The 21,859-nt window shown below is 35.7% G+C and overlaps 1 protein-coding gene across 1 annotated transcript in view; it reads left to right on the top strand.

Moving 5' to 3' along the window:
- Nucleotides 1-21,859, top strand: part of TMEM135 (transmembrane protein 135) — a 270,034-nt gene that overhangs the window by 41,569 nt on the left and 206,606 nt on the right. The window contains exons 2-3 of the mRNA XM_005699432.3: nucleotides 2,640-2,767; nucleotides 5,357-5,449. Of these exons, the coding sequence (XP_005699489.2) occupies nucleotides 2,640-2,767; nucleotides 5,357-5,449 (221 nt within the window). The remainder of the gene's footprint in view (nucleotides 1-2,639; nucleotides 2,768-5,356; nucleotides 5,450-21,859) is intronic.

Raw genomic sequence — 21,859 nt, 5'->3', positions numbered from 1 at the left:
GTCTTTCTGTCTATGAATATGTATTTATATGTTCTTGATTTCTAACATCAGCATCGGGTAACTTTCAGCATAAAAGTCCTACAGAGGTGTTATGGATTTCCCCCTAAGTGTTTTGGTTTCTGAGGAGTTATAAATGCTGTTGTATTTTTAATTTGGGGGGTCCATGTATTCATCAGCCTCGTATAGAAATACCAGTAAGTTTTGTATGTTTAGCTTGTATCTAAAAGCTAAACTGCTTTATTAGTTTAATCCCTTGCTCAACTGCTTTATTAGTTCTAGGAGGGGTGTGGGTGTGTGTGTGTGTGTGTGTGTGTGTGTGTGTGTGTGTGTATGTAAATTGCTTGGGAGTTATGTTTACTAGACAATCAGGTTATAGGGATACTTGTACATAACCTGATTGTTATAAGAGGTATTATGTGTGTTTCCAGGAACAGAAGAATTTTTTTCTGTAACTACTTGAGTATGAAGCAGCATACCATCCATATTCTGCCCATCGGTTCAGTTCAGTTCAGCCGCTCAGTCGTGTCCGACTCTTTGCAACCCCATGAACCGCAGCACGCGGCCTCCCTGTCTATCACCAACTCCCGGAGTTTACCCTAACTCATGTCCATTGAGTCGGTGATGCTATCCAACCATCTCATCCTCTGTCGTCCCCTTCTCCTCCTGCCCTCAATTTTCCCCAACATCAGGGTCTTTTCCAATGAGTCAGTTCTGTGCATCAGGTGGCCAAAGTGTTGGAGTTTCAGCTTAAACATCAGTCCTTCCAATGAACACCCAGTACTGATCTCCTTTAGGATGGACTGGTTGGATCTCCTTGCAGTCCAAGGGACTCTCAGGAGTCTTCTCCAACACCACAGTTCCAAAGCATCAATTCTTCAGTGCTCAGCCCTCTTCATAGTCCAACTCTCACATCCATACATGACTACTGGAAAAACTATAGCCTTGACTAGACGGGATCTTTGTTGGCAAAGTAATGTCTCTGCTTTTGAATATGCTGTCTAGGTTGGTCATAGCTTTCCTTCCAAGGAGTAAGCGTCTTTTCGTTTCATGCCTGCACTCACCATCTACAGTGATTTTGGAGCCCAAAAAGATAAAGTCAGCCACTGTTTCCCCATCTATTTACCATGAAGTGATGGGATTGTATGCCAAAAGCCTAAAATGAAAGAGATTACTTTCTAAACCCTGAAGATAGTAGAAGACCATTAGAGCTGAGGAGATGGATGAGAATCCAGGGAGTAACTGAAAATAACACCAACATTTTGTTCCTTAATTACGTAATAAGGTGAATGTGACACTATTACCTGAGGTGGGAAACTTAGAAGTAAAGGCATTTTGAGGAAACAAAAGAAGTTCTGCTTTGGACAGGCTGATTTTTTTTTTTTTTTTTTGGATGTCTCTGGTGCATCTTTGTTGACATGTCCAATAGACATTTGAAGTATGAATTAAGAATTTAGTGGAAATGTTAGGATTATATTGGAATTTTTACTTTGATATGATAGATGATGCTGTGGGAGGGAACATATACAGGAGGAGTAGCGATCTGAGGAAGACATGCTAACAGAGGAAGAGCATGTAGAGATATCATGGGAGAATGAGAAGGCTGCAGTCACAGAAGCATAGAAACCTCTCTTCTGTCAGCATTTTGCCTGTGTGCCAAGATCCATCTTCCAGATGTTACTGTCTGCCCAGTCCATCTCCATTTTGGTCATGTTCTAATAGTAGCTCTATAGCAGTTTCTTCTTCTTCTAGTCTAGCTTTACCACCCTGCCATACTGTCATTAATTGTTTATATGTGTGTTTCTCTATCAAGGTTTTATGTTCCTTGCAGGCAAGAATTAGATCTTACTCGCCATTGTGTTTCCTGTGTATGGCTTAATTCTTAATAACAGTTTTATAATTGAGTGAAGTAGATCATCAGAAGCTTCTAAGGGGTAGAATAAGAAAAGAACCGAGATGAGGCCGTTAGATTTCCCTTAGCACAGGGAAGGTGTTCTGCCCAGAATGGTGAGGAGTGAGTGCAGGCTTCCCTGGTCTTCCTTTGCTCAAGTCTGTCTTGCCCTTTCTTACATTCCCTCCCTCATTCCCTAATTCCGTCATCTTTTGTCCCTTTGATCATATTGTTTCACCTTGATAGAACAGCATTTCTTCATGGTACCTGTGAGAATGCCTCTGATCTAGCTCATATTCCCTTTTCAATGAAACCGAATGAATGGTTTTTATCATTTTCTAGTTTTTGTCACTGAAATTCTCTAATATTCAGGTTGATAATATCTGTAATGCAGTTTTGTTTAGCATTCAGTTTCTGTTTGAATTGAACTTCACTTTTTTTTTCTGTTTAAACATATATCTTATTTTTCAGTTTAAAACTTTTTAAGGCACTATAAATATTTACCTCAAATTTGGAGGTTACTTATCATGTGATTGATCCATGTTGTGGTCCTTTACCTATTATACCTTTAATAAATTAAAGTGTCTTCTTTCTGTCCTGAAAATTGAATTTTCATAGAGGATCTATAAAATACCAGGGTTTTTACTTTAATTTTTAAATATATGCTATTATTTCAGTATCTTCCACATAAGAGCTAACTTAAAGTGGGAAAAGTTGGTTGGATTAAACAAAAGACCCTTTCTCTTTTCAGATTGCTGCAATTCTCCGGAAACGAAAATTAGACTATTATTTACACAAACTGCTCCCTGAGATCCTACAGTCTGCTTCATTTCTGACTGCTAATGGGGCCTTATTTATGGCTTTCTTTTGCATTTTAAGGTTGGTACTCATAATAACCAGTGGAGATTAATGCAAATTTCCTTTATTGAAATTGAAACAAACAGATGTTTATAGAAATGTTGTGCAGGTCACTCCTTGTTTATTTTTTTCTCTCTGGGACATGGCATTTATTTATCTCAAAGAAAGCTTGCAAAACCAGGAATTGTGGCCTTCTTGGCCTAAGATGTGATATAAACCTCAAATCATTGCTGTGATTGTGTAACAAAAGTGCTGTAATACATCATATATTTTCTGGGGCCCACTATATTTACTGAGTTGTTAATGAGGATTTCTTAACTTTTCAGTTTTATAGATTTGAAATTCAAAGCAACTGTCCATGATGTAGCTTAGGTCCATATGTAGTGAACGCACTTCATAAGGACCATAAGGTGCTTGTGTTTATCTATGAAACTTCTGGCATATCCTACTGATGAAACTTGTGGTCCTGTTTCATTGCGTTATCTGCGTCACATGCTTCATGCTATATATATGCAGTTAGAATTCAGTTTTTGGTGTTGTGATGTACCTAACATATTTAGTAGATATTTACTCTTTATCTTTCAGACAACCCAAACTAGTTATTTAATTTGTCAAGTTGAAATACTTCACATTCTGTTAATATTCTGTTACCCACTTAGTATTGCCCAAAGTAATTTTGCAGGTAGAAAGATAATTTCCAGGTGTCTTTCACAGATTCTTTTCCCTTAAGAACAATAACATTTATAAACTTTTAAATTGTACAGAAAATAATTGATATAATTTACACTATTGAATAAATCATGCCTTTAAATTGACCTGAATAATTCGTGCAAGAAACTCTTTATCACATAGTGTCTGGAAAGTTTCTAATACTTGTTAAAACTCTAGAGATAGAGTTGTAGGATAATTAGATTTAATAATAATAATAAATTGTTCCTGAAGCATATTTATGTTATATGAACCCTTTGGTTAAGTTGTGAAAACATTAAATACTAGTTATAAGGTAACACCTATGTTCCTCCTATACCTGAGTCACTGAGTTATTTTCCTTTAATTCTTACATTCAATAATTTAGTAAGTCATTTGTGGATTTTATTGGAGGGAGAACCACCTCCAGTTTTCTCAGGCACATAGTTTCTGATGCCCATTGCAGAAATACCCATGTTATTTGTAGATTTTCTAATTTTTTTAAAGCTAAGCTTCAGTTGAAAAGATAGTTTTATCTGTGATTCTTGATCCTTATCTGTATGTATATAGTAAATATTTTTTCCTATAATACATCATTTAGCAGTTGAGCACCTTTGTTCAGATACTTTCTTATTATTTTTTTGTTTCTCCCCTTCTTAGGAATATATCATCTTTGAAAAGAAAAAAGAATATCCTAATATCTCCAGACTTCTTTTTATTTTCTCTTTGAAAACCCAAGAAGTTAATGGCCATTTGTAGTGAGATACCATAGTGAGACACTTTGTAGATTCTTTCTTTCAAATGATGTATTCTAGTAAAAGAAAAGCTTTATATACAAATATAACTAAAAGATATGAAATATTTTAGTAAATGATGTAAGAAAAACATCCAGGGTTGTAGAAGCAAAAGAGAGACATTTGTTGACTATTCATCATGTGTTAAAATATAGGAGTAGTAAAAAAAAAAAGATACAGTGAACTTATATGCAAAACAGAAAGAGACCCGCAGACATAGAACTAACAAATTTATGATAGGAGAAAGGTGAGGGGTAAATTAGGACTATGGGAATAGCATATACGCACTACTATATATAAGATCGGTAACCAACAAGGACCTACTGTGTAACACAGGGAACTCTACTTAATATTTTGTGTTAACAATAACCTATAAGGGAAAAGAATCTGAAAAAATATATATAACTGAATCACTTTGCTATGCAAATGAAATGAACATGCTATGGTAAATCAATTATATATCAATAAAAGCTGAAAAAATTGTAGTAGTGATAATAAAACAATAGCTAATGTTTTCTGAGTGTTTCATTTGTGCCATGCATGGTGCTGGGAAGTATCTCATGTAGCCACCATAGCAATTATTATGAGATAGGTAATATATTTATTCCCATTTGATAGATGAGGAAACTGGAACCTAGAGGGTTTGCAGAGTGAACAATGTTGGGTCCAGGGTCTGAATGAATATTGGGTCTGAATGAATATAACAGATTAAATGACTGGAAGGAGGGATACCTATTAGTTTGCTGTTATAGTAGCCCGAAATAGAGATGGTGAGGGACTTAACTGAGGCAAAGGCAGTAGGTTGGAGAGGAATTTGAGAGATAAGTTGTATATGGACGAACTTAAGTGGATGATTTCATGTATGGAAGACAGAGAAGCCAAGGATGTCTCCAAATGCCACACGTAGATGAATAAGTGGTTGTTGATGTCATTAACCTAGGAACAGATGAGGAAGAGCAAGTTCATGGAGCCTGGGGAGAAGAAGAATGAGCTTGGCTTTGGCCATGTTGAATTTGATTTGCTGTGGGACACGTAGACAGAGGGTGAACTGAGAAGGGGAACTTCTGTGTGTAATAACTGCAGTGACCAACAAGAAATTTTATTTAATCCTTCCAAATTTCAATTTCAGGAAGATACTTGGAAAATTCTACTTATGGAGTCCCGGCTTTGGTGCCGCTTTGCCAGCATCTTATGTGGCCATTCTAGTTGAGAGAAAAAGCAGGTAAAATTTTGCATATCTACATATTTAGTAGAACCATTGTCACCCAAATTAGAGTTTTGTTTTTGTTTTTTGCTTAGTGTTTATTGTGGTCCAGGGAAGAGAAATATTTCCACATATATTTTTCAATCTTGCAAATATTTGATGGAAAATTTAATTTTACACTTATTTATGTTTTTAAGCCTATGAAAAAGAAGATTGACATTATACAGTAATAATACGCATTAGTCTTTGTTTACTAAAAATCTAAAGAGTCCTCTGATGTGCCAAACTAAAGCATGACATGCATAAATTCCAGTTAAAGATCTTTTCTGTAACCACGATACCATTATCACACCGAAGAAAATACACAATAATTTTCTTTATTCATCTAGATTTGTAATTTGCTTTAGACTCATTACCTCTATTAAATCAGTTATTATTTTTAAGATATCTTCTCATTTAAAAAAACATTTTATTTTCAATTTGAAAATGTTCCATGTGGAATAATAAGGTTTCTGCAAAATATTACAAATGTTATGTAAGCTTTTCAGTCAGGTAAACTGTTGAAGTTAAACGTTTGGCATAAAATAATTTTTGCCATCTCAAGAATATTTATTTTTACTGCTGAGACCTGCTTTGATTCCACCTTTATCCCAGATAATCAAGATAGTGTCATGTGTTAATCAAGATGGGGTAATCTTTCAGCTGATGAAGATATTTGTTATAATCATCGGTCCTCTAGTAAGAATATAGATAGATCTTTTTATATAACCAAGTATTTACCTAAACTACCTGTTATTTTTAAGTCACTAAGTTGTGTCTGACTCTTTGCGACCCTCTGAACTGTAACCTCCCAGGGTCCTCTGTCCATGGGATTTCCCAGGCAAGGATACTGGAGTGAGTTGCCATTTCCTTCTCCAGGGGATCTTCTTGACCCAGAGATTTGAACCCAAGTTTCCTGTGTTGGCATATGAATTATTTTACCACTGAGCCAGCAGGGAAGCCCTAAACTACCTGAGGCCATTTTAATGCATTTTTGTAAATGTAATAATATCTAACTTTTTGTGATTCTCTGTTTGATCATGCTTTTGGATTAGCAAAATTACTAAAATCAAAGGGTGTTATAACCCCAGCAAAATCAAGTCAGTATTGCTAGGAACATGAGCTTCCCTGGTGGCTCAGTGGTAAAGAATTCTCCTGCAATACATGAGATGCTGTGATATGGGTTTGATCCCTGGGTTGGGAAGATGCCCTGGAGGAAGAAATGGCAACCTACTCCAGTAACCTTGCCTAGGAAATCCCATGGACAGAGGAGCCTGGTGGGCTGCAATCCATGGGGTCACAAAAGAGTCAGACACGACTAAGAGGCTAAACAAAAACATTGCTCAGGAATATAGGTTACCTCAGCCAAGAGGAGAGTACAGAGTAGTCACTAAATAAGTGTGGATACTGGACCTATATTATCTGACTTGGGAGACTAGCTCTGCCACTTACTGTGTGACTTCTATGGCTTATTTCTTATCTGAAAAATGGAGATAGTGATTAAGTACTCATATAGTTGTTCAGAGAATTAAAGGACTTAGTTATGTAAAAAGTGCTTAGAAGAGTGTCTGACACATGGTAACTGTGTTGTGTTAAGTATTTTTATTGTTTTCTCCCCCATAAGTAACGAGAGTATTTTTGTGGTGATTGTAACTTCTTGATCAGTTTATACATACCAATATCGGTTTTTGGAAGTATGACTTCAAAGTATATTACTCATATATGAAACTTTAAAGATGCTTTAGACCAAGTTTGCTTTGGTTTATTTTTTAGCACTTGAACGATAGGTGGCATTTTTGAAGTTATTTGCCTGCATTTCAACAGAAAATGTTGACATGAATACCTGTATAATCATCACCTAGAGTCAACCACAGTTAATGTTTTACCATTTTTACTTTATTTTTATGTGGTTCTAAATCTATGTATGTGTGGTATTAGGTGTATGTGTTTGAGCCACATAGAAGTATGTTGTTGCCATCATGATATTTTCACTCCTTAAATATGTTATCATCATGTATATTCTAAAACAATACTTTCTTACATAATTCTAGCACTGTTATCACACATAAGAAAATTAGCAGTCATTTCCAACTACCGTCTTGTCCATACTGTCCTAAAATACTCCATAGCTGGTTTTTTTGAACTGAAATCTAGTTCAAGTTGATGTATGGTGTTCTGTTTCTTTATTTTCTCTTTATCTAGGTTAATCATCCATCCCATTTTTATCATCCATGGCAGTGACTTATTGATATGACCAGGCCAGTTATCTTGTTGTGTGTAAAATCATTTCTGATTTTGTCCGAAATTTTTCCTCATAGAATTGTTTAAATAGTATTTCCTATGAACTTGAAGTTCAGTCGAAATCTTTGATTAGATTCGAATTAAATATTCTTGGTAAGAGTTTACTTCATAGATGACGCTGACGCAATCAGGGGGCCCAAACTTCTGAGTAGTCTAAGTTTGAATATGTGATTGAAGTGGTAATCACCATATCTTTGCAATGAATTGTTATTGATGATGAATTAGATGAATGGATTTCCTGATATTCCATAATCTCCGCTTTGCTGGAATAAAGCTCAGTTGATCATGACATCACTAAGACGTCATTATTTGTGAGATGGCTACTTGTGTGTGTTATATGTTTGTGTGTTCTTTATCCATTTTAGTGTCATTTTCATGTTTACTTTATAAAATGTTTTATAAGTTTTGTTGTTTTTCCCCTTACTCTGGCGTAATTTAAGTGGCAGTGAATTTTCTGGCCTTTATTTAGTCTGATCCTCTGTGGCCCCTCCTGGCCATGGTGACTGTTTTGGGCATGGTAGTTCTTAAGAAGTTTCCTCTGTGGAAACTGGTCTGCTTAAACTCACTCAACTCTGTCTCTCACAGAAAGTTATCCGTCTCTTAAAAATTTTCCATTTCCCCCAAAATTATCCATTTATAAAGATTTTTATATTTATTTGCATGAAGTTCATACAAAATAGTCCGATATGATTTGATTGAATTTTCTGTTTTCAGTAGTTATTTCTCAACTCATTATTTTGTTTTATTGGTAGCTACTAATTTTGTTGATTTTGCTTTTCAATGACTCATTTATTAGTTCTGTTTTTTGGTTTTCTAATTCATTTCTTGCTGTCATTTTTTTTCCTTCCATTTTAATTTTTTTTTGCTAATTTTCTTTCCTTTTTTAATAAATATCTTTTTAGTTTGAGGCTTTATTTTCATTCTTTAAGTTCTATTGATATAAGTATTTAAGGCTATGAATTTTCCTCTTTGATTATATACAGATTCTGATAGGTTATATTTACATAATCATAATTTTCTAGAAATTCTGTAATTTTAGTTTGTTTTTCTCCTTTGATATAAGAATTATTTAGTAGAGAGCTTGAAATGGAGAGACCTCTTTGTTATTGCTGGCTCATGGTAACTGGGCTTCCCTGGTGGCTCAGACAGTAAAGGGTCTGCCTGCAATGCAGGAGACCGGGTTTGATCCCTGGGTGGGGAAGATCCCCTGGAGAAGGAAATGGCAACCCACTCCAGTATTCTTGCCTGGAAAATCCCATGGACAGAGGAGCCTTGTAGGCTACAGTCCATGGGGTTGCAAAGAGTCAGACATGACTGAGCAACTTCACTTCACTTCACTTCATGGTGACCATGCTTCATCATTTGAGGAACTACCAAAGTGTTTATTGTACCATTGTTCATCCTCTCTAGCAGTAATGAGTCTAATTACTTCACATTGTGACTATCACTTGTAATTATATGCTTTCTGATTATGGTTTCCCTGCTCCTGCTGCTGCTGCTGCTGCTAATCACTTCAGGCTCTCCTGTCCCTGGGATTCTCTAGGCAAGAACACTGGAGTGAGTTGCCAGTTCCTTCTCCAGTGCATGAAAGTGAAAAGTGAAAGTGAAGTCAATTAAGTCTTGTCCGACTTTTAGCGACCCCATGGACTGCAGCCTACCAGGCTCCTCCATCTATGGGATTTTCCAGGCAAGAGTACTAGAGTGGGTTGCCATTGCTTTCTCCGTAGAGAGTGTGAAGTAGTACTTACGATGTGGTTTAGATTTTCATTTCCGAGATGACTATTGGTATTGAGCAACTTTTCATGTACCTACTAGCTGTTTGTAGATCTTCTTTGGAAAAATGTCTATTTATATCATTTGCCTGCTTTTTATTGGGTTATTTATCTTTTTATTATTGATTTGTAAGCATCCTTTAGTTATTCTAAATAAAAGCCATTATGAGATATATGACTTGTAAATTCTTTCTCCCATTCAGTGCCTTGTTTTTTATATTCTTGATCATGTCATTAAACATTTTACATTTTGAGGAAGTCCAATTTATATATTTTATTCTATTCTTGTATTTTTGTGTCATATTTAAGAAGCCCATTATCAAATCTAAGGTCGCAAAGATTGTCTCTATGTTTTCTTTTAAGAGTTTTATAGTTTTAATTTTCATATTTCAGTCTTTGATCCATTTTAAGTTAATTTTTGTCTGTGATGTGAGGCAGGGGCATACTATATTTTTAGTATCATTTTTCACGTTTGTTGCTATACATGAAAGTGTATTGAGTTTTTGAATGTGACCTTGATTGCTCGGTTCTTGCGGAATTTACTTGTTAGTTCTAATAAGCTTGTCTGCATATTCCTTGAGATTTTTTACATTGAAAATAATGTTGTTGCAAATAGGGCCAATTTTATTCTTTCCTTTCCAGTCTGTATATCTTTTATTTCCTTTTATTGTGTTGGTACATCCTTCCCTTGTTCCTGATCTTAGGGGAAGGAATTCAGTCTTTCACCTTTACGTATGATGTTACCTGTAGGGTGTGTTTTTAAGATACTGTTTATCAAGTTTAGGAAGTTCAGATGTATTCCTAGTTTTGTGAGAGCCTTGATCATGAATGGGTATAGCATTTTGTCAAATGTCTTTCCTGGATCCATTGATAGGATCATGTGGGGTTTTGTGCTTTATTTTAGCCTGTTCCTAGCATTTTAAGAATATCAATGAGGTCATATTGATATAGTTTATCATATCTAGGATGGGTTTTCAATCCTGGCACTACTGACTTGTTTTGGACCAGATAATTCTTTGTTTGGGAGAGGACTGTTCTGTGTATTGTATTCATACATACCATTAGCACTCCCGTCCCCTCCCCACCAAATTGGGACAACAAATAATGTTTCCATAGGAAACGTGTCCCCATGGGATCAGTTCAGTTCAGTCGCTCAGTCGTGTCTGACTCTGTGACCCCACGGACTGCAGCATGCCAGGCCTCCTTGTCCATCACCAACTCCTGGAGCTTATTCAAACTCATGTCCATTGAGTCGGTGATGCCGTCCAACCATCTCATCCTCTGTCGTCCCCCTTTCCTCCCGCTTTCAATCTTTCCCAGCATCAGGGTCTTTTCATATCAGGTGGCCAAAGTATTGGAGTTTCAGCTTCAGCATCAGTCCCTCCAATGAATATTTAGGACTGATCTCCTTTAGGATGGACTAGTTGGATCTCCTTGCAGTCCAAGGGACTCTCAAGAGTCTTCTCCAGCACCACAGTTCCAAAGCATCAATTCTTCAGCACTCAGCTTTCTTCACAGTCCAGCTCTCACATGCATACATGACTACTGGAAAAACCATACCTTTGACTAATCGGACCTTTGTTGGCAAAGTAATGTCTCTGCTTCTGAATATGCTGTCTAGGTTGGTCATAACTTTTCTTCCAAGGAGCAAGTGTCTTTTAATTTCATGGCTGCAGTTACCATCTGCAGTGATTTTGGAGCCGAAGAAAATAAAGTCTGTCACTGTTTACACTGTTTCCTCATCTATTTGCCATGAAGTGATGGGATCAGATGCCATGATCTTAGTTTTCTGAATATTTGAGTTTTAAGCCAACTTTTTCACTCTCCTCTTTCACTTTCATCAAGAGGCTCTTTAGTTCTTCTTCGCTTTCTGCCGTAAGGGTGATGTCATCTGCATATCTGAGGTTATTGATATTTCTCCCAGCAATCTTGGTTCCAGCTTGTGCTTCCTCCAGCCCAGGGTTTCTCATGGTGTACTCTGCATATAAGTTAAATAAACAGAGTGACAATATACAGTCTTGACATACTCCTTTTCCTATATGGAACCAGTCTGTTTTCCATGTCTAGTTCTAACTTTTGCTTCCTGACCTGCATACAGATTTCTCAAGAGGCAGGTCAGGTAGTCTGGTATTCCTCTCTTTAAGAATTTTCCAGTTTATTGTGATCCACACAATCAAAGGCTTTGGCAAAGTCAATAAAGCAGAAGTAGATATTTTTCTGGAACTCTTGTTTTTTGCTGATCCAACCGACGTTGGCAATTTGATATCTGACTCCTCTGCATTTTCTAAATCCAGCTTGAACATCTGGAAGTTCATGATTCATGTACTGTTGAAGCCTGGCTTGGAGAATTTTGAGCATTAGGTTACTAGTGTGTGAGATGAGTACGATTACCCCCATGGGATAAATCCCCCATTTGTTGAAAACTACCAATCTATATCATTACTGAGATTTTTGTCTAGTTTTATTATTTGCTGAGAGAAAGGTATTAAAATCACCCTTCTGTGGTTCTGGATTTGTCTGGTTCTCACTTTAATGCTGTCAGTTTGGTGTATACACATTTATGGTTGTCATTTCTTCAATGATAAATTGAACTTGTTATCAATATAAGATGTTTCTCTATAGCTCAGATAATTTCTTTTGCTCTGAATTCTGTTTTATTTGTTATTGCTATAACCACTCCAGCCGGGTCGTAGTGTTTGCATTGTATTGAATTTCTTTCCAGTTAGTTTCAAATCCCTTAGTTTTATATTTGAAATGTGATTTTTGTGTATAGCATGCAATTGGGTCTTGGACTTTTATTTTTTAATTTTAAAAAATTTCGTATTTAAAAATTAAGTAGTTATTTTTTGGCCAAGCCATGTGACTTGGGGGATTGTTGTTTTCCTGACTTGGTATTGAACCTTGGCTCGTTGAAGTGAAAGCAAAATCCTTACTACTCAACTGCCAAGGAATTCCCTCGTCTTGGTGTTTTAAATCTATTTTTACTAATTTTTGTCTTTTAATTAGATTAATTAGTCCATTAACATTTGGTATGTTTATTATGATGTGACTAGATTAGATTCACTGTTTTATTACTATTTTTCTTTCTCTGTTCCTTTTCCTTCATTCTTTTCCATTATTTGAATTTCTTTTTTTTTTTTGTAGATGGTGACACTATGTGTTACTTTAAAAAAATTGTCCTCCACTCCCTTTTTAAAATTACTATATTTTGGGGGGAGGAGTTTTAGGTTCAAAGCAAAATTAAAGGGGAAGTATAATGATTTTTCATATATCCTGATCCCTACACATGGATGTGATGTGCTGTACTTAGTTGCTCAGTTCACGGCCAACTCTTTGTGACCCCATGGACGTTAGCCCACTAGGCTCCTCTGTCCGTGGAGATTCTCCAAGCAAGAATACTGGAATGGGTTGCCATGCCCTTCTCCAGGGGATCTTCCTAACCCGTGGTTTGAACCGAAGTCTCTCACACTGCAGGTGGATTCTTTATTGTCTCATCCACAAGGAAAACCCAAGAATACCGGAGTGGGTAGCCTATCCCTTATAGCCTCCCTAATTATCAATATCACCCAACAGAGTAGTACATTTGTTACAATTGATGTACCTACATAGACGTGTCATTATCAGTCCAAATCTGTAATTTACATTAGGGTTCTTGGTTTTATACATTGATGGGTTTGGACAAATGTATAAGGACACATATAGATCATTATAGTATCTTGCAGAGGAATTTCACTGTCTTAAAAACCCTCTGTGCTTGCTTATTAATCCCTCTCTCCCCTTAACCCCTAGTAACCACTAATTTTTTAACTGGGTCCATAGTTTTATCTTTTCTAGAATGTTGTATAGTTGGAATCATACAGTATGTTGGCTTTTCAGATTAACATCTTTTACTTAGTGATATGCAGTTAAGTGTCCTCCAGGTCTTTTCATGGCTTGATGGGTCATTTCTTTTTGGAACTGAGTAATATTACATGGTCTGGATGTACCAGTTTATTTATCCATTGACCTACTGACGGACATCTTGGTGGCTTCCAAGTTTTGGTAATTATGGATAAAGCTGCTGTAAACCTTCAGGTGCAGGTTTTTATGTGGACAAAAATTTTCATCTCCTTTGGATGATTACTAAGGGTTGTGATTGCTGGATCATATACTAAGTTTGTTTAATTTTGTATGAAACTGCCTACTGTTTTCCAAAGGGTCTGGGCCATTTTGTATCCTCACTATTCCTGTTGTTCCATGTCTTCAGCAGCATTTAGTATTATCTGAATTTTGGCCTTCCTAATATGTGTGTGGTAGTATTGAAGTGTTGTTTTAATTTGCATTTCCTTGATAATATATGTATGTTGTGAGGCATTTCTTCATGCTTATTTACTTTAATATCTCTATGTATATATATATTTAAAGTAGGTTTCTTATATTTGACGTATAATTGGGTTATGTTTTAGATCAGCTTTGACAATCTGTCTTTTAACTGTCATTCAGAGTAATTGGTGCAGTGATAAAGAATCCACCTGCCAATGCAGGAGACCCAAGAAATGTGGGTTGGATCCCTAGGTCAGGAAGATCCCCTGGAGTATGAAATGGCAACCACTCCAGTATTCCTGCCTGGAAGATTCCATGGACAGAGGAGACGGGCAGGCTATAGTCAGTGGGGTTGCAGAGTCAGACATGACTGAGCATGCACATAGCTAGCAAAGTGATTATTGATACAGTTGGATTGATTTCTACCATATTTGTTACTGTTTTTTCTTTGTTGCCTTTGTTCTTTGTTCTGATTTTTATCTTTCAGTCTTATTCTGCCTTTTGTGGTTTTAATTGAATGTTTTATGTATTGGATTGGCAAAAACGTTCATTCAGATTTTCAATAAGATGTGATAGTCAAGCTCCTGGAGGTAAGACGCACCAAAGTGTGGGCCCCTCTTAAGACCAATACCTGTGGAATTTTTAACTCCCAGACTGTGCCTCCCTCTGTTTACCCTAACTCCCACACTGAACCCCCTGCTGTATATCAGTAACAGTGCAGATTATCCTCTCCTGACTCATTTCCTCAGAAGTTTCAGCTTGTGAGTTTGTGCTCTGTTATGGTCTTATTCTCTGTATCTGCTTGCAGTTTCTGCAGTTTAGGGGGCAGCAGTTTGCAGTGTGACCTTACTTCTCTTGTGGAAGTTGACTTTTCAGCTTTTTACTTGGTTTTAGGACCAAGTGATCACTTTCAAGTTCCTTACTTATAAACTGGAAACTGGAAGAAGAATTTTTTTTTTTAAGAATTTCATTTTTATGTATTTATTTCTTTTTAAATTTTTTCAAAAAGTCAAACTCTTTTCTGAAGAGCAACATTTATTTAAATACCATGATAGTACCAAAATAAAATTGTGTTATTGATATTAAAAGCTATAACTCCTTAAGACATAAAGAGATTTCCTGAAAGTAGTTTATTTCCTATTCTCCTTTTACATTTGATAGTAAACTGTTTTTTAAGTTTTCTGTTTTTATTTATTTAAGTGAGCTATTGCGCTAGTATTTTATTCGCAGACACTAGGGATTCATAGAAAATTTGTCCTAAATTATGACTTGTTCTAAATATTAGTTGAGTGGATTTACTCTGTTTGAGACCTGATTCGATTTTGAGGCTTCCCTGGTGGCTCAGATGGTAAAGCATCTGCTTGTGATTCAGGAGACCTGAGTTCAATCCCTGGATCAGGAAGATCCCCTGGAGAAGGAAATGGCAGCCCACTGCAGTACTCTTGCCTGAAAAATCGCATGGATGGAGGAGCCTGGTAGCCTACAGTCCCTGGGGTCGCAAAGAGTCAGACATGACTGAGCGACTTCTCTCTCTCTCTCTCTAGAATTTTAACTTCTTTATGAGTATTATCCCATGGTTTCTGAAGAAAAAAATGATCCTTATCTTGATGTGACTGTTTAGTAGTTGAACTTTTTGTGACAGGTGTTGATTTCGTTCTGTTCTTTATTAGATGATGCACTTAAAAAAACCTGGAAATAGCTCTAAGTTCTTTTTATTTTTTAAGTGTTGTGTGTACATATGTACATCAAGCACAAATGGTTTGGGGTCTAATTAAAAACTTTAAAATTAAATTTTATAGTATTGGTCAGAAGCTAGTGACTTTTTAAAATGCAGGTTTAAAAAACTTTTTTGGCTTTAACAATAAAACATAGAAAAGCAAATCTTTTAGCTTTGTTTCTTTATAAGTTGTTATATAGTGTATCTTACTTTAAGAAAGTCTGGTCTCTGTTTATCTGAAATTGTGCAAAAGTTAACAAGTGGTCTTATTTGCTTTGAAAACATTTTTTATTTAGCAACAAATTTTTCTTAAGATCTCATTAAACATCAAGATACCTGAGTAACCTACTCAGATTACTGAGTAGAATCTGGTAGAAAGTAATCTACCAGAGTTTTTAAAACTAAGATACATCTGGTCCCATCACTTCATAAAAAAAAAAAAAAACAAAAAAAAACTAAGATACACTATAAAACAACTTATAAAGAAATAAAGCTAAAAGATTTGCTTTTCTATGTTTTATACAAGTAATTTACAAAGGTTGAAGATAGGTGTATTTCAAAATTATTACATCTAGCCCCAAATGAAACATATTAATATTATAGCGTTTAAGGAAGAGGAATTTATAATTATAGTTCCCAAAGAAAGTCAATGATATGTTGTTGTAGGTGGCCAGTAGGCAGCTTGAAGTGTGAGTCTAGATTCAGGAAAAGCATGGTAGCTATATAAATAAAATTGGAGGTTTCCTCCCTTAGGTGATTATTGAAGCTATTGGAGATTAGAGTCTCAAAGCTCAGAATAGGAAGCCTGAGGTTAGAAGTTGGGAAATAGCAACATTTAAGGAATTAGTTTTGAACCAATTTTTAAATTAATTGATCAGTTATTAGTTCATCCTTTTAAAAGTAAATATCAGTAATATATTAGAAGGATAGAAGAGAAAGAATGTGGAGGATTAACAGTTTTTTTCCAAATTAGCAAATCATGATAATTTAAATTTTTAAATCTCTGAAGCTCTATTCAATAATGAAATCTTTACTAAAGTTATATGCTTTGTACTCAATTGTATAATCACCTTTTTAAAAAAACATTTAATGAGGTACAAACATACAACATGGTTATACACACATATATATGATGGATATATATGTGTGTGTGTGTGTGTTGTAGGTATAGATATATTAGTGAAAATCTATCATATTCGTGAATATGTTTTCATCTATATTGACTTAAATTTATTTCCTCACAACTTTTTTCTCCCTCTCTCCAACTCATCTATCCTTTTATTCATCCGTCCACCCACCCATCCATCCATCCATCCATCTGTCCATCTTTCTCAGTCTCCTTCCATCTACAGAATTAAACATGCTTTGCCAGCTAGTTTCTAACACCTTGTAAGAGGGCAGCTTACTTAAATCTTAATCGCATCACTATGGGGTTCTGCGAAAGCTTTGAAGTTGTTTCCAGGGTTGCTTAAAAAATCTGTGCCACAAAGAACTGTGATCTTAGTAACTCAGCGGGAAGCTTTGGTAACATCTAGTTTATCCCTAGGTGGGCTGTTAAGAACTAGTCTTCTCTTTCTTTTTCTAGGAAGTGCTTTGTTTGTGGTTCAGAAAGGAGTTGTTCTGATGGATTTTGTTTTGTAGAGTTGTTGTGGATTTGCTTTGATATTTAGTATTAGTTTAGATAAGTTAAAACTGCAGGGTGCTCAAACAAGGACATGGATTAAAGTATCAAAAATTGGGTATTTATTCTAAGCATATTCATGGTTTAAGTTGTTAAATTACACTGTTGTAATTATGAAACTCCTAAGCAGATGTGACCAAAAGGAATCAACTATGTACTATGTGGGTAAAAGAATACCTATAAACTGGCTTATAAATTCTTGGTACCTTCAAGTTTCAGTGTCTTGTTCACAGGAAGAAAATGCGATTACCTGGCAATCTTCTGAAAAGCTTACCTCTCTATTATCCACTGTATACCATAGAATATAATTATGGTGTCTTTCTCTAGTCTAGAAGTTTGTCTTACCCATTCCTGTTCCTTAAAGAAGTATTTTATACTGTTCTGAAATATTTTGACAAATGAAATTCTATTTTATTTTGAAAGACTTTCTGAAATGATTAAATAAAATATCATGGTAAACTTAGTGTTTAGGAACATTCACTTTTTTTTTCTTTAATCTCTAATTTCTCCTTATCCATTGAACACAGATATATTTTATATGTATATATAAATATTTAGAAGTTATACTATTCCTACTGTATTCCCTAGTGACCTTAGTTATGAAATGTGTTACATACAGTGTCATTCAGAAGTTTGAGAAAGTTAACTAAAGACTTACACTAAAGTTTCCAGAAAATAAAAAGCATTATTGTCCATCTAATTAGACAAAATAATGTCATTAGAAGATAATCCTTGAAATTTCAGTAGAATGTGAGGATACCTTTTGTTCGACTGAGATGTTAAGAAAATTTAATTACTTTAGTATTTCCCCGTAAGGAATAGTGATACTCTGATTGCGCAGTTCTCACAACCGTGGTTCTTAATATGTTTTTAGATAGTACCCCTTGATGTACACACCCACTTACATTTTTAATGGAAGTTTAAAAGATTCACCTCCTTTCCCTATCCAAAAAAAAAAAGCTTATCTGTGGTTGAAAGAAATACTTGACTAACTTTAGGCTGCTTATTCACCGAGTTTCACCAGTCTTCTAATCTAGTGATTAGATTAGAAGAATGGAAGTATTTGTGTATCAGAGCCTCCTGTGAAGTTTAAAAAGTTATTGTCCTCCTTGGCCCCAGCCCTTCCTCTAGGCTCACTTTTTTTCTAACTGACATCTCCCCCGCTTCCCCGTCACTGTTGTAGCAGTGTTTTAATGTGTAACTTGGTTTCCAGAGAGAATTTACTCTTTAGGAAGAGAGTGACTTGTTTGTCTTCAGACTTAGGCTAGATACAGTCAAGTGTTAAATAATAAAATGGCATTTAATCAACTTATCCATTTCCTGTAATACTGACCATCTCTGGAGAAATGATAAAATAAATTACTGTTCTGATATTACAGTCTGCCAAATAAAATACCGTCCTCTCATTCTTGAGGCTGTTAGCTTTTGGTTGGAATTCAGATAAAGCGGAGGAGGAGGTGATCTTCCTCATTATTTGGAAATGGTGAATTGAAACTTGGGGCTTCCCAGGTGGCTCAGTGGGTGAAGAATCTGCCTGCCAATGCAGGAGATGTGGGTTGGATCCCTGGATCGGGAAGATCCCCTGGAGAAGGAAATGGCAAACGATACAGTATCCTTGCCTGGGAAGTCTCATGGACAGAGGCCTGGTTGGCTACACTTTATGGGTTGCAAAGTGTTGGACAAGACTGAGCAACTGAACAACAACAACACATTGAAGCTTGAGACCATAATAGTCTAATACTATTAGTACTAGAATAGTACTACTACGACAACTAATTATTATGTATCATAATTACATATAATAATAATAATTAATAGTACTACTACTACTAATAGTAGTACTCTAATAGCAATACATCCTTGGCTTTTTACTGATAGTTGGACACGACTGAGTGACTTCACTTTCACTTTTCACTTTCATGCATTGGAGAAAGAAATGGCAACCCACTCCAGTGTTCTTGCCTGGAGAACCCCAGAGATGGGGGAGCATGGTGGGCTGCCATCTCTGGAGTCGCACAGAGTCGGACACAACTGAAGCGACTTAGCAGCAGCATCAGGCTGTGTCAAGGCTTTGTTTATCCTGGCTGCACAGAAGCGTGCTAGGATGCCATATTAAATCAGTAAATTTTAGAATTGAAAGATAACTTAGTAAAGATTTTCTACTGTAGAAACAGTACCTTGGAAAGAATGTGAAACTTGAGTCAGAAGAACTTGCTTTTTGCTGCCTTCATATTTTTAAATAAACCACTTCTCTGATTCTTGGTTTTTAATAGTGAGGACGATAGTGTCTGCTTTATACTTTGTATAACTACTGAGAGTATAAAATCTGATTTTAAACTATTAATTATACTGTGTAAATTATTAAATTTTATGCAAATAGATCATGTTTTTGGTTGCTAATAAATTAGTGTCTTTAGCCAGTCATCCCTCTGTCTAGTGGCTATCTTTTGTGACTATATTTCTAAACTATATGTCTATAATGTATTCCTTCTTGTAAGACTGGGTTCCTGGTAACACTTTGCTTAGTAATTCTAACCTTTGTTTAGTGTCTGTTAGATGCCAGGTACTATTGCAGGTCTGTGAAAATGTAACAGTTAAACAAGATCATCTTTGTTCAGTAGAGATAAACAGTTATAGATGGAAGCTAGTGATGATTCTAGAGTTGGGTTACTGTTATTATCAGAGACAGAATGAAATTAGTGGAACAAATGTTTTTGAAGAAAGCATCATATATTAGTTCACTTTATTGTTGTGGTTGTTCAGTCACTTAGTTGTGTCTGACTCTTTGCGACCCCATGGACTGCAGCACGCCAGGCTTCCCTGTCCTTCACCATCTCCCGGAGCTTGCTCAAACTCATGTCCATCTCATCGGTGATGCCATCCAACCATCTCATCCTCTGTTGTCCCCTTCTCCTCCTGTCTTCAATCCTTCCCAGCATGAGGGTCTTCTCTAATGAATCAGCTCTTCACATCAGGTTGCCAAAGTATTGGAGTTTCAGCTTTAGCATCAGTCCTTCCAATGAACATTCAGGACTGATTTCCTTTAGGGTTAACTGGTTGGATCTCCTTGCAGTCCAAGGGACTGTCAAGAGTTTTTTTCTCCACCACAGCTCAAAAGCATCAGTTCTTCGGCGCTCAGTCTTCTATATGGTCCAACTGTCACATCCATACATGACTTCTGGAAAAACCATAGCTTTTACTAGATGGACCTTTGTTGGCAAAGTAATGTTTCTGCTTTTTAATACATTGTCTAGGTTTGTCATAGCTTTTCTTTCAAGGAGCAAGTGTCTTTTAATTTCACTTCAGAGTGGAATGTATTTTGGGACACTACCACTGAAATTACAGAAATATTTTTACTTTGGTTTGGTAATGAAGAATACTATTTTTTTTTGTTCATATGTAACCAGCAATTGAAAAGAACAAGTAAATCCTTGAGAAGCGTTTAGCTTTTCCATGTATGTGTGACTCTTAGATGATGATCTTACCCTGATTTTCCTTGATACGATTTATTTAAAATAAGTACTATTGGAACATCTTTGACTTAGAATTTGGTAGGAACTAAAGATTGGTAAGGATTAGTAAGAACAATTTCAATTGGTATGTGTAAATCATAGAAAAAAAGACTTAAAAGGGACCTTACAGAGATCATCTTATCACTGATTTTGAAATTCATTTTTAGAGGAGCAGTGGAATTCTGTTGTTCTGCTAAGGTACATTAGGACCTGCTGAAGAGGGGCATTACTGGAGGCATGGCCCAGTGGATATGCCTAGGGTGCCTCCCCGTTTCAACCATGATGGACCCAAAGTTATGTTTTATGTATTAGTGATAAATATGTTTTTTTCTTTAAATTGTTTTTATATTTAAAAATATAACTTAGATAACTAGTTTTCTCATTTTAATGACAAAACTAGAGTACCAGAGAAAGTTAACTGGAACCTTGATTTCTTAACTTCACTTCAGCATTATTCAATTATATCATACTGCCTCCATATGGCTTTAGTATATTGAAAATCCTGTTAAGCCATTTTAAGTGATGAATAATCAAGGTTTTGTATGACTGGATCTGACATCAAGAAGATTGATTGATGATGTTAATATCATGATCTAGCATGATATTTAAATGAAAGTGATTTGATATTCTTACTTTTTTATGTTACAAAGTAATTGTTTCTTTGAGTACTAAAAATGTTCATTATTGAAACTCAGATGTATTTCTATGATTTTTAGAGTTTATTTGAGCCCTGCCCTTGAATGCTGTAAATATTAAAGACCTCTTTATTAGAGGGATGTGCGTCATTTATGGTCTCATGTGCAGTGTAAGGTAAAGTTATAAGGGCATAAAATTGTCCTTATCTTTGAGTTTCTAGGTGGATTCTCATTAAGAGTGAATATGCATTTAATAAATATGTAGTTTTTCTGTAAAGCAAGTGTTTACAGAGCTTTTGTTTGTCCTTTGGTGTTAAAGAGTTCACTTAGTACCTGACTTTGCACTTAGCTATGAAATTAAAACAAGGTGATTTAGTATGATTTGTAACAATGTCTAATGAACAGTTGCATTATGTGTAAAATGATAGAAGACCTGATTTTTTAAAAATAAATTTGCATTTAGTTAGAA

Source organism: Capra hircus, chromosome 29 (assembly GCF_001704415.2).
Source record: "Capra hircus breed San Clemente chromosome 29, ASM170441v1, whole genome shotgun sequence".
NCBI lineage: Eukaryota > Metazoa > Chordata > Mammalia > Artiodactyla > Bovidae > Capra > Capra hircus.
The sequence above is the reverse complement of the archived record's forward strand: the minus strand, read 5'-3'. Positions and strand labels throughout refer to the sequence as shown.